Source organism: Heliangelus exortis, chromosome 1 (assembly GCF_036169615.1).
Source record: "Heliangelus exortis chromosome 1, bHelExo1.hap1, whole genome shotgun sequence".
Lineage (NCBI taxonomy): Eukaryota > Metazoa > Chordata > Aves > Apodiformes > Trochilidae > Heliangelus > Heliangelus exortis.
The window spans coordinates 146,779,700-146,793,558 of NC_092422.1; the positions used below are offsets into that span (position 1 = coordinate 146,779,700).

General features: G+C 41.6%; 1 protein-coding gene across 1 annotated transcript; it reads left to right on the forward strand.

Annotated features, from left to right (window-relative positions):
- The first annotated feature begins 552 nt into the window (after positions 1-552).
- RBX1 (ring-box 1) lies at positions 553-12,399 on the forward strand. The gene is made up of 5 exons (XM_071731909.1): positions 553-694; positions 2,996-3,074; positions 9,367-9,437; positions 10,730-10,815; positions 12,217-12,399. Exons 1-5 carry the CDS (start codon positions 617-619, stop codon positions 12,227-12,229), a joined length of 327 nt encoding a protein of 108 aa, XP_071588010.1. The 5' UTR covers positions 553-616; the 3' UTR covers positions 12,230-12,399.
- Positions 12,400-13,859: the final 1,460 nt, after the last annotated feature.

Below are 13,859 nucleotides of genomic sequence, written 5' to 3' on the forward strand. Positions count from 1 at the left end.
CTGAGGCGAGCTGAGGCCGGGCAGCGGCGGACCGGCGAACCCTCTCGTCAGGAGGAAGGGGATACAGCCAGGCCAGTCAGTCCGGTCCGGCGCGGCCCGCACCACCTGCTCGCTGCCCGCGGGGAGACGAGAGCGGCGCTTGCAGACGAACGGGTTGGCGGAGGGACAGAAGAAGGGAGGGAAGGGGATGCGGTACCGACCCCAGTTACGCCCCCCCCGCCAGCCCCAGCCCCAGCCCCGTCCCCGGTCTTTCCCTGAGGGCCGGCAGAACCCCTCCCGCCTCAGGCGCGTGCCCCTCCCCCACCGGCCCCTCGCGCGCGCGCCCTCCCCCCTCCCGTTGTGCAGCCCCGCCCGGGGAATGGCGAGGGGGGGAAGGAAGGTGATGAGGTAACGGCGGAGGCGGCGCAGGGGCCCCGCCCTGACTGGCGCCTTTAAGGCCCCGCCTCACGGGCGCCCTACCCTACCCCTCCCGCACCTGCGGGCGGCGGGGCGGGCCCCATGGGGAGCCCCGCCCACCCCCCTCCCTCTCTCTCTCCCTTCCTTCCTCTCTTCCTCTCCGCCCGCCGTCCCGCCGCGCAGGCGCGCGGAGCAGGACGGGCGGATTCACGCATCCAAAATGGCCGCCGCAATGGATGTGGACACCCCTAGCGGCACCAACAGCGGCGCCGGCAAGAAGCGCTTCGAAGTGAAGAAAGTGAGGCCCGCTGGCGAGTTCCTCCCGCCGGCTCCAGAGGGAGGGGGGAGGCCGGGGCCGGCCTGGTAGCAGCGAAGGGGCTCGGGGGAGAGGGTGACTTCCAGCGCCTCTCGCGGAGCCGGGGCGCCGGGATCCGCACGGGCGCCACGGGAGGGGCGGGGGCGGTGCCTGCGGGAAGTGCTGGCGTGCGTCCGGGCCAATGGCTGAGGGGCGCTGGCGCACGTGGAGCGGAGGCTGGCCAATCAGCGGGCGCGGCTGGCGGGGGCCGCGCGGAGGGGGCAGGCGGAGGGAGGTGTGAGGGGGCTGCCCCTGTCAGGGGCTTCGCCGCCCGCTCCTCTGGGGCGCTGCCGGGAGGCCGGGGCTCGGCAGTTCTCTGCCCCGTAGGGCCGGGCTTCGCGGAGCCTCTGGGCAGCTCAAAACGCGAAGCAGGGGTGGAGTTTTGCTTCTTTCTCCTCAGCCTCGGCCTCTCTTGTCCAGTCACCCGAGCTCTCCATGTGCTGCTGGGGGTGCTACGCACACATTTGTGTGGTCGCTTTTTTTTTTTTTTTTTTAATCTTTTAGTCAAGCATAGCAACGTGTGTGTTGTCAGCAAATGCTCACCTGTCACCCTGGCTTTGTCTGCTTCCTCAAAATAGTCATAACGTTGCTCGTCTGTCAAAGTGCCACTAGCTTCTCTGTCACCTGGGTCATGGTCATAGTCCAAACCTGTTACAGGTGGGCACAGAGGAAGTAGGAAGGCTGTATGGGTTTTTATTAAGGTAGAATTTGAGGAAAAATTACCAGTGGAGTGGATATTGGCATGCATTTCCAGTGAGTTTGTTTGAAATACAGCTTTCATCAGTGATGACGGAAACCCCTCGCTCTGCACAGGGCTGCAGACCTATGCAGAAGGAGGTGTTTGGATGATGTGATTGCTTCCTCTTTGGAAACAGGCAGATAAAATAGCACATGAGAGGAGCTGGGAGTGTCAGTGACATTCCTCCTCCATAGCCAGGTGCCGAGGTAGATTTGTTGCATATGTGACTTGGTACAGGTCTGTGAGTTGCAAGAATAGCTTATGTTGAGACCAAAGATTAAGTACCTGGGAATGTGGGAGAGACAGAGGTGCTGGGAGTTTTTATCCTAGCTGCCTTGAAGTGTGGATGGAGTCCTTGTGAGATTAGTAACTCAACCAGAAGCCTGGCTAGACTTGAAGGTGGGAGATGGGGAGAAAAAACGAGATCACTACTGAGCCATTTGCTAAAAGATCTTGTAGTATTGTGATGACTTTATAGCAGTACTAATGAAAAGTTGAAGTGCTTATCAAAATTAATAGCGCTTACAATATTTGGCAGCCTGCATTCCTCCTTCAGAATCCTGAGCTGAGGGGGAGCATTGAGAATATCAAAATGTAAATGGGGCACAGTAGAGAAGATTTACTGTAGTACAGGCAATACAAACATACTGAAAAAAATAATGGAAGCAAAACATCTAGATGGCTTGAGTGGTACATTAAGATTATCCTATCAATATAATTATTAATATAATTTTGGATTGGTTTGAATATAAGTCCATCTATTTCATGAATTTCCAGAAGACCTGATTATGCTTCTGTGGGGAAGAATGAATAAGAAGGCTTCTCAGCATAACTTGTCTGAATCAGTTTTGTAAAATTGCCATGGAAATTTGGAAATTTGTACCGTTCCCCTGAAGCAGCATGGGATGGAGCTATTCTTTTTTTTTTTTTTTTTTCCTTTATAACTTAGTCTTTGAAATACTAATTTGACAGTACTTCCAAATTTTTACCTTCAACCTTGCTGGAAGGTCATTGTCTAGTTAGTTACCTTTTTGCAGAGGAGATTGTTCAGGAGTTAGTGAAGGGTATCATTCAAGATTATTTTAGTTCTTCACACCAGCTGCTCTGGGGAGTGATTACTAAAAGAACTCATGCAGATTGGCCTTTCTCCTGGACACTATCCTTTCCATCAGAATTGAGGATATGGAATGAGCTGCATCCTTGCCTCAGGGTCTTGAGTAGAAATGCAGAGGTTTGCGTTTGATTGACAAAAAAAGGAAACTATGGGAGTTACCTTCCTTCTGAAGTTGGAAGGAGACACTGGGTCTGGGAGGTGACAGAAATGTATCACTGCTTTCTAGTAACACTTACGAACTCTCCATAAAGAACTACTCGTGTTCTTTTTTTTAAAATAACCCAGCTTTCCAATTTAAAAAATATTCAGTATCTTGAGGAATAATAAAGATTTCAATGTGCTGTAAATTGAGTCAAAACAATGTTTTTCTTTTTTTTTCCCCTCTCTCTAGTGGAATGCAGTAGCTCTGTGGGCATGGGACATTGTGGTTGATAACTGTGCCATTTGCAGAAACCATATTATGGATCTATGTAAGTAAATGGTGGGGAAGATGGTTGACAGTTTTCACTTGTATGTGACACACAGCTGAAATTTCCCCTGCTGAGGATATAATTCAGCAAATGCAGCTTTCAGTTAAGAGTCTTCACAGTGCAAATTCTAACTTCTGTTTTATGTAGTGCCGAATGCCTGGAATCCATTTTTATGACTTCTGCCAGCACACTACTTTTCCTTCACCCTTTTCTTGTAAAGAGCAGGAACACTTGGTGCCACATCTATACATGAGATGATGTTCCTGAGTGTATTTTGGATGGAACAAAGAGAAAAGGGAGTAGTACTAAAGAGCCAGGAGGAACTGAAATGATGCAGGGTCAACAGGTATTGCTCATCAAGGGGAATATTAGATTTCAGAGTTGGGGATGTTTCTATGGGATTCATGGTTTTGATGAAACTCATTAGAATGGAATTTTGTAACACTTCCTGTGTCTGGCCAGGAAAGGCTTGGACCACTGACTTTACTTGATTCCTCATTCTGCCTTGCATAATACAAGTTAGTTAATGTGATAGTATGGGGTATTTTGTAGCCACCTACCTGATTAATTGTTTGTTTACAAAGGAAAGCAATGAAATGCCTAAATCAAGAACAATCTATTGCTAGTATTAGTTTGATTATTTTTTTCTCCTGTGCTGTATGGATGATTCAATTAACAAATGTGCTTGCTATGTAGGAAAATAAGGTGAAAATGGAGTTAAGTATACAAATTTCTAGTATGAAATAGGTGTGCCTCCATGAAATCACTGGTTTTGGTCCCTTAAAGGATTGGTAATAAATACAAAACCATTTTTTTTCCCCTCAAAACTGACAAGATCCTGGTAGCAGTATAACTGTCCATCTTGTTTCACTCATGAGGCATGGCAGACCTTTTAATATACTCCAGATAGAAATTTGCCTTATTTGCTGTATATTACTTATATGTGAGGATTGTGAAACCCGCCAAAACAAGAACAAGTACAGCTGCCTTGCCTGGGAATCTCCTGTTGTGGTTCCATTGTGATAGTTCTGTTGTGCTTTGGTTTTAAGCAGCTGGCCTTGGAACTTACTGGTAATAGTAACTTAGGTTAGGAAGCCTATGTGAAAATAAAACAATTCAGAGAAATGAGACCTCAAGTTTATAGTAACAACTGGTGAGGGATGCAGCTTATTTTACATTGTTTTTTAACGAAGAGAAAACACTGTAACACACAGGGCTGAAAATGTGTTCTGCAAGTGTACTGCCATGCTTTGGGACAGTTATTTGTATTTTGGGCCAGTTACTGCCTATCCATGCCTTAGTTTATTTCTGGGAATAAAGAAAAGGGAATAATAATACTAAAGAGAAGCAAGTGGTGGATAGTGGTTATGAAATATGCTGAGGTTCTTTGATATAAAGATTTCCTCTCTAAGTACCTCTAACCTGTACCATCTTGAAGAGTAGTTTATGGACTACTACTTAGTCTCTGATTCATGGTATGTTAGAGAGGAAAGAATGTCACCTACAGGCAAACGAAATTTTAGATTTATTAGAACTTAAGTTAGATTTACAGAATTTGCAAATGTATAGAATAAATACATAAAATCCTGTAATTCATTGTAATTATTTGTGGTAAGTGGGATATGTTGTAAGATAGTGGATGCTTGTGTGTTTCATTCTGTGAATCTGCTTAGAATTAAAAAAGTCTTCCATGAGAGACCAAATACAGTCTGATATATTTGCTTTTTCTTAATAAATAGCAAATAGGACCTATGTAGGTGGAGGAGAGATCTGGAGGAGCTGGAAGGAGAATGGAAAGATGCTGTTTTCCTGTAGTGAATTTTGTGTGTCGGTCCTTTCAAGAAGATACAAACTCAAAACCAAACCACAAAAAAATACATCCTACCAAAATCTGAGTGAGATTAGGATCCTGAGTAGATCAGGAAAAACAGTGGAGGAAGAGGGCATAGGTAACTTTTTTTTTTTTTTTTTTTTTTTTTTTTTGAGTTGCTCAAGCATAATACCTTATTAGTTAGGGTATGAGCAATGCTATGAAAAGCCCATACTGCAAATGACAGACCAAAATTGACAGAATACAAAGTAGAAAGAGTGTCTAAATTGATGTTAAAAGATCAGTGTTGGCTCTGGATTTACTTACTTCCTTGTTACAGATCATTAATGTTGTTAAACAACACTTTAATTAGATTTTCAGACACAAGATGTGAAGCGATGGGAAATTGGGGAAAAATTAATAGAATGTGCAGGGAAGAACAACACAAGATTCAATTTGATAAAATGCAGCATGCCAGTGTTTCTCTGTTTCCTTGTGATGAAGGGAGACCTTGAAAGGGAGAACATTAAAGGAGTGGTAAGGAACTCCAGCCCTGCTAATGGAAGATGGTTAATGTTATAAAGTCAGGCATCCAAAAGCAAGGATATAACAATGTTAAGGTGTCATAAGGATATAGGATATAACAATGTTAAGTCTCCTCATTCATGTACAATTTGACTTGGCAATAATATGGCCAGAGGATTCCCCCCACCCTCAATATGGTTTGTTTTCAGTGTACAGAAAGGAGTAGATTTTCAGGGTTTTGTTTTTATTTGCCTCTGGAAGGACCCAGGTCCTATTTAGATTTTACTTGATTTCTTGATTCTTTGAAGACTTGCTCTCTGCTGGTGTCATTGCAACATGGAAAGGTTGGGGAATGTTCACTGAACATTGCATTTAGTACAGTGGGTTACCTTCTGGTCTAAAACATGGAGTGTAGTATTGTAGTAAGCTAATCAGTATAGTTTGGAACTGTGTAAAATGTGCCATCAAAATACTGTCCCCTTTATTAGATAGTAAGATACAAAGTACCACAATTGACATTCCAGCTTCCCAAAATTTGTTATATTGCATAGAATCCCAAAAAGAACCTCAGGATTCTTACAAATAGAAGAAAAGAACAGAACTAAGTATATATAGTTTGATAAGTCATACGTAGGAGTGGAAGATGGTATCTGGGTACATATATTTTGAGAGTGTGATACTAACTGGAAATACTGAGTGTCATACAAGGGGTTTATAAGTAGAAGGAATCATATGATGATATGAATAGGGGGGACAGATGACTTAAGAATTATTTGTGGATTTTGCTAAACACCCTAAAGATGCAGAGAATTGAAAAGCCAAAATTCTGAATTTTCTCTGGAGTTTGAAAAAATATATATTGGAGAGCTCAGAGCTACATTTTAGGGATAATAAGAAGGCAACACATAAAGGAAGAGAGGAAGCCATACAGTGGTTACTCTTGCTCAATCAGAAGCTGCTTTCAAGAGCTCTTATCATCAAATTTACCAGTTCAGTGGGCTGTCACTGTAGCTGTGAACAAAAGACATGTACTTTATTTCTGTTACCTGCCATTATGGCTACTTAACTCTTTGACTGCTTTTCTTATTGGCTAAATGTCTACACCAAAAAATGTATAGGAAGAGGGATGGTTCTTAATAGGTTCCAAGATTCAGAAGTTGGCAATATATAATATGCATTTCTGTAACTCCCTGAGTTGAAATGCTTCTACTGCATCTTTCACAATTATTTACAGGTATTGCAGGTTTTAGCTGTATCTCTCTGCCCTCACCTGCAGATGCTCTGTTAAGATCAAGGCAACAGAAGAGCTGTTCAGTATTCCTCTGGTACCTTTTACTGTCTATTACCACTTATTTCGGGTCAGCAGATGGTAAATAGCTTCTCTTTCTTTCAAGAGCCAGAATCATCAGCTTTCACTCTCTGACACAGATTGTTCATTTGTTTTATTTTTTTGTTGGCGTATCGTCCTTTTCCAAAATTAGGTGAGTAGGAAACCAGAAAGTGTTTCAGCTTTTGGGAGGCCCTTATTGACAGCCAGTGGTGGTAATGGTATCAGTAGTCTCCAGCTTTTTTGATGAGGGAGTTAAATCTGGGAGTCTTGTTGGAAGGGCCTTACATCACCACCAGAGAACTCCTCCTCAGCTATTTCTGCAAAAGTTCATCTGTCCTCTTGAAGCTTTTGGGACTGTCATGTTTTAGACTATTTGCTCATCAGCAAATGTTTGAGTGATGTTAAAATTAGTTCCAGTGGTGCTTTTCTTCCTTACCTAAGCCACTTTTCTTCCCTCTCACTCCCAGTCAAAATACAAAGTCCTTTAAAACCTGAAAAAAAAAAATCATTGTGTTACGAAGCATACAGCTCACAGGCTAGGGCCACTTAGAGGTGAAAAAAATAAAAAAAATTGACAGAATGAAATAAAAATGTGCTGGGTGTACTTCAGATCTAGTATGTCTGATATCCTCTTTCCAGCAGGGAAAGAGGAGAAGAATCAAGATAAGTAAATTGTGTGCTGGAAAAAATTCCTTCTTTTTGCTTTCAGCAGCAGCTTCTTGAGTTAAAGTTTGCTTATAGGGGGTATTTTCTTCCTTCAAATGAATTCCTCTCCTTTTCCTACTTCTCATTTTCTCACCATTTTCTTTGATAGTACAGTCTCATGCCAAATACTTAAAACTGTTATATGCCCCATGATACTTAGCAAGACCGTGAGTCCATACTGCAGTAAAAATAAAATTGTTGCAGGAGTTTTGGGTGTCAAATTTTAAACAAATGTCAAAAATAACTGAAGCTCTTAAAGGTTCTTGAGCATCTTCCATTTTCTTAATCTGATTTAGTTGTATTGCTGTATGTATTGAGGGCCTAAGGAATTAGGACATGGGACGTTTCACGTGAACTACATTTTTCTCTTCTATAGGCAGGCCAGAGATTGAGCTTGGGCCCCTGCTGTGGTGAATCATATCTTGATGTAAACTATATAATAAATATAATAAACATATATATATATATATATAAATACAATAAATATAAGCTATATAATGAATAAAAGTTCTGTAAACCTCAGTCTATTTTCGGGCAGTTCCTCATGACCAAGGTTAACTGATTTCTCTCACATCTCAGGAAAAATGAGCCTTCCTCTTACTTTGTTCATCTCCTCACATGAATGAGAGTGAAAAATGGAGAAAGGGATGAAGAGGGCAGAGCAAACAAAGATCACATTTTTCAGCCAAACCTGTAGGGGTTTATATTTTTTTTAAATAGTGAATTCAAATTCCTTTTCATAGAATCATGGAATGGTTTGGGTTCGAAGGGACCTTAAAGACCATCCAGTTCCAACCCCGGTGTGTGGGCAGGGACACCTCCCACTCGACCAGGTTGCACCAAGCCCCTTTCAACCTGGCCTTGAACAAGGCTCCTATGAACGTATTTGGGCAGACTAAAAGTAAGCAGATAACGTGAGCTCATTCAGATATTTTTTTATTGCCAGGAAAAACAGATCTGCAAAACAATTAACAAGCCCATGTATCAAGTTCTAAGTTGATCATCTCTCAGCATGTCTCTTCGAATTTTTCAGGCTTGACTTTTTAAGACAGCATAATTTAGCACAAAGTAAAATGTTGGTCTCACAGGTTTGTGCTAGTGGCTTTGGAGGAGTTTGAAATATTTTTTTTCTCATGAAATTTCTTCTTGAGCTAGAGCAGAAGTGAATTTTTCAGGCTTCAGAATGGAGAACCAGGTTGCTGGATTTATTTTTTCATTGGCATTCTTTCTTCTTTTCCTTCTCTCATCTCCTTCATCTGTGCCATGTGACACAAAAAATTAAATGTATCCCAGGCCCATAATCGTATTTCTTTTTTTTTTTTTTTTTTGATCATACTAGGTACTCAGCTTCAAAGTGTAAAAAGGTGAAAAAATACATTCTAAGCTGTGTTTTCTACTTTGTGGTTTTGGGCTATGCTTACCTGTCACAAGACTATAGAAGAGAGACCAGCAAACTTCACCATTACATGAGCAAAATAATTTCTAAATATAATAAAAAATAGTCTGACAAGACTGTAAATTCAGATTTGGAAAAACCTGGGTAAGAAATTTACTAAGTAAACTTCCCTTCTGCTGCTGCAACTGATTGTTAAAAGGCATGTATTAGAACACAGGAGAACAAATTAAAAATATTTATCCTTCAAATATGGAAAGCAGATGTACAAGCAGTAGATGAGCTATATGGTCTTGCCCTTGGAATACTAAAAATATAGAAAAAGAGGAAAGCCGGGGGAAATATATTTTAATCTGATACTTTTAGGAAAACAGTACACCTTAAGACAACGGCTCTTGACACTTCTGATGTAATAAATGCAACAAAAAATATTTTCCCTGTTCCTTGCTATTATGAAGAATTCTACCAGTTGGTGTTGCACATGTGTCTTCTGCTTGTGCCTATATGTGTTTAATCTTTGTTTTCACAGGCATAGAATGTCAAGCAAACCAAGCATCAGCTACCTCTGAAGAGTGCACAGTTGCATGGGGCGTCTGCAATGTAAGGAAAATGTTTTATTGTGGAGTTCATGTGTGGTAATTCTGTTCCCTTTATTCGTGACTCAATACAAAAGGAGTTCTATAAAATGTTTCAGATAATCCACCAGAAATAAAGCATTTTGAACACCATATATTTAGTAGAGTGTAGAAAGGAGAGAAAAAAAAAAAAAAAAAAGCGAAGGAGGAAAGGGTGAAAGTCAGAGAGGTATAATATGAAATACACAGAAGAGAAGGGAGGAATATAGGGTTTTTAAATTTTTTTTCCCTTTTAGGAATAATAGATCTTTAATTCTGAGCATGATTTTCCTGATCAAGGTTCTGCCTAAGAGCTATGCCTTTTTTCCTGGTAATAGGATTACTTGGATGTCAGCATGCTTGATTTGCCTTTGTGCAGGCTGATTCAGGGAGTCAATATGGAGTAACTAGGTGATTTGTTTCCCTTTCTGGAGAAAGATCTAATCTCTTCTACTGTGTAATCTCCAGCTCTTCAATTTTTTGCCACCTGCACTCCTTCATCCATGGTCCCACTAGGATGTGAACTCCAACTTGCTTACCTCTTAGCTAGCCTGGGCCTTAGCTGGAAGATAGTTTTCCATAATGGAGTAACTACCTGTTCCTCAGTCCCATCTTCACTGTGGTGTGGCATCTTGGTACAGCATGATAATGCTGGAACAGGGTTATAAATATTGCAATTCTATTTGTAGAGGATGAGAGCAATTTTTGAAACCATGGTAGAATATTCTAGTGTCAAAACTACAATTTTGTGTGCAGTTTACCACAAGTGAAACCTTGTTTTTAAGTGGCTATGTGGGGTGTGGAAAAGGTTGTATTTACTGAACACAAAATTGAGATTTTTTTTTTTCTTTCTCATTTTGCAAGCTCCTTTTTATTCAGGCTTCAGTTTGTCCAAAAGAGTGGCAGAAAGCTTCAGCATTTATACATAGATATCATCCCTGCTACTCACTATGAAATCCTATTTCTTTTCTTTCTGATTACACATCTTATCAGCATAGGCTCTGCCAATTTTAGCAGCTGCTAAACTCTGCATTCTCTCCTTCATCAGAAGTCAGTTGTTTGCCACTGCATGCACTGCAGAACAGGTTCTCTGCTGCCATTACACTCTCCTCTTTGAAAATGTGGATCAGTTCCATGGTGTTTACCAGTGAGGAGGCTCATTAGTCCTTCCCACCTTTCTCTGCAAATCCTCGTTGCTCTCTTCTCACCGTGATGCTTTCAGTGGTAGAGATAGATTTATACATTCCAAAATAATGTGACCTGAACTTTCTCTTCCAGCATGCTTTCCACTTCCACTGCATCTCTCGCTGGCTCAAAACTCGCCAAGTATGTCCACTGGACAACAGGGAATGGGAGTTCCAAAAGTAAGTATCCTGCACAGATTTTAAGATGAAAAATCCAACTGTCCTTCATTAGTAGAAATTGTCAATGTCAGATATGTGGGTGTTGCTGCCATTTGTGGGCCTGAGGGTATAGGTGCTTTTGGGAAAGGTTTCTGTCTCTACCTCGCTGACCTTTCTCTAGTCACCCAGTGGTAAATGAGCTCTGAAGGAAGCCCAAATAGCTGTGGGGTAAGTGGGAGTTGTTAAGAAGTAATGATTCCCATTGACATTCTCTCTAAAGAATTGAGAGTGGAAGAGAAATGGAACTCAGTAAAAGTGGAGCCTCAGGTGAATACTATGCTGCTGCATGACCAATTTGGCTTTGGAAAATGACTTGAATTTAGCTGCTTGTATTCCAAAGCATTTCTACTGAGGTGACAGAAATCTTACTAGATCCCCCTGTATCTTGGTTGTTGGTTTTGTAACTTGTATGCTCAGAGATTAATACAACGCATTTCCTAGCGTCTGGAAATTAAATGTCCTTATGGCCATTGCTACAGCCTTGGCCCATAATTTCTGTATTCTTCATTTTGGTTTGTATTTTTAGGTCTGTTAGAATAATTATAGGGGATCCATGGGTGGGTTTTTTGAGGGGTAACTGTATTTCAGGAGGTAATTGTACATTAAGAGTGGTTAGGGAGTTTGCCAGTCATTTGTTTCATTCTGCATAGCTTAGCTGTTAATATTTTCTTGACTGTGGATTTTCCTTCCCCCCACTCCCTTAAACAGAAAAAAACCCAAACCAAACCAAACCAAAACCAAACAACAAACCCCAAACATATAAATTCTGACCAGAGTCCAGATTAAAACAAAGCAAAGCAGGTATTGTAACTGTTGAGGGTTGTCTTTGGGATCTCATTCACAAGCAGTTGTTCACATTGTCATTGACATGGCACCTTGAGTACTATGGTTTTGATAGTAAGGAGCTCTAATGAACACCTAATGAAAATTGAGCCTGTGTTGCTGGGCTAGTGACCTAATATTGCACAGGCAGATGATGGGAAATGGAGACATGAATGTGTATCTTCTTCTGGGTGCTCAGTAATACAGCTGGGCTTATGACAAGCTTTGGCCTTATTTTCATGCAGGATGTATTTGAAGTGGTAGTCAGGGCAAAAGTTGATGATGATGAAGGTCTCTTGCATATGATATCATATATTGTTCAGTCTCTCTTCTCAGCAGTACCAGGAAAGACTTTGGGGGAGGGGTGTGAAATGGGGAGAGCTTCCTAAGGTTTCCATAACATCGCATTTCATCTTTATCTCATTTACATGTTGATTACATTGTGGTAGAATAAGCATAAGCCTGCCCAAATCAGCAGGTATGAAATCTAGCATGAAACTTAATTTTTTTAAGAAGTATTAACATGTTATGTATTTGCAGGTATGGACACTAGAGAGATGTATGCCACGCTTCTTGTTATGTCGTCAGCTTCAGTTGTTCTGGTCACAATGGGTTTGTTTTAGCAACTTGAAAAAAATCAGTAATGTATACGATTCTTCTTTAATCTTAATTTCCCCCTATTGTATACCATTGAATAAAGTCTTGCTGGAGCTTCCTGTCAAAGTTTTTTGTCTTGTGTTCGAGAGTGGGCAGTCGGTGAATGAGGGAGGAGAATTATCTGGAGACTGGACCCGAGCGAGGCAACTCGAGCTAGGCAGCCCTTGTCACTGTGCCCAGTTTGGGGCATAGTAACACGTACTTATGGGTTTGGTCTTCCTCCCACGCAGCTGAGAGCCACACCTCTGGCTCAGCAAGGTTGGCATTAAGCTTCATTGTGCAGTGCAATGCTTGCAGGACACGGCATGGCTAGGTGTAGTTTATGCAAATAGCATTTCATGTGGACATGCTTTCTTGCAGCTGACTTGAAATTATGACCTATACAATTAGGGATTGTGTCATTAGAAGCTACTCTCTCTTGCTTCTGCTCTTCAGTTTTACTAGTCCAGCTCCTCTGCAGAGGAAAAGTTCACTTACTGTTCCCAGTTCTATCTGTTCAGCTTGAGGGACATTACCTGAATATTAGTTTTTTTATCAGTGCTTATAAAGCACTTTCAAATGTCAGTTGAAAATAAACTCAGGAAATTCATGTGCTACATTGGCTGGAAAGTGGAAAGTAAGAAAAAAGTGTAAGAAAAAAACTAATTCTTCCTTGGTGTTTACCCAGTTCAGGCCAAGCTGTAGCTCTTTCTGGCTTGAAACTTACACTGAAAACTACATGGTGTTTTATTTTGCATCTTCCATGCCAAACGGCTTAGGTTCCTCCTCACTGCATCAAATTTAGGCACCTTAGCAAATGCTGAGAACTCAAACAAGGTCAAAGAAATTCTTCCTGCTACAAAAGGCTGTGTCCCTTCACGTCAGCAGCAGCAGATACAGTTATGCTCCTTTCATTGGCTGTTCATGGTGCCACCTTTGGATCAACTTTTTTTTGCTAGTTATTGAGGATGGGGAATTTGATAGCTGATGTTAAACATTAGTGTACTACAGTGATAGGGAGTAAAGATGGTCACTGACAGAACCAAAACTTGCAGGTTTTTCAGTAATTGCTGGGGCTTTCTTTAATCTGCAGCAAGCAAATGTCAGGATTATTTTATCAGCTGGTGTCAGTGCTCTGAAATTAGACAGTTTGCTGTTTTCCACCCTAAAGAAGAAAAAGCAACTAGAATCCAGACAGCGTATGTCTGAACAGTGTATTTACCAGGCTTAGTTGGTAGAAAGCTCACCCTGAATTTGCTAGGTGGTTTTGGTGGTGGAGGCAGGAGTGGAACAGAAGAGGGGGGAAAGGCAGTGGGATATCTGGGTTGAATGCCATTCCCTGGGATTTGAACTCCCATTTAATGTCCTGTCCAGCTGAGTAAAATGTCAGATGTCCCTGCTTATGACTGTCCATTTTGATGGCATTGTTTGATTTTTCAGGACCTGGAACCCAGATGGTCTCTGATCAGAGAATTCTTTTCCTTGAGAACTTAGTTTTGGATCCAGCTACATCATTCTGCTCGTCTCTCTTCAGTCTGTGTACATTG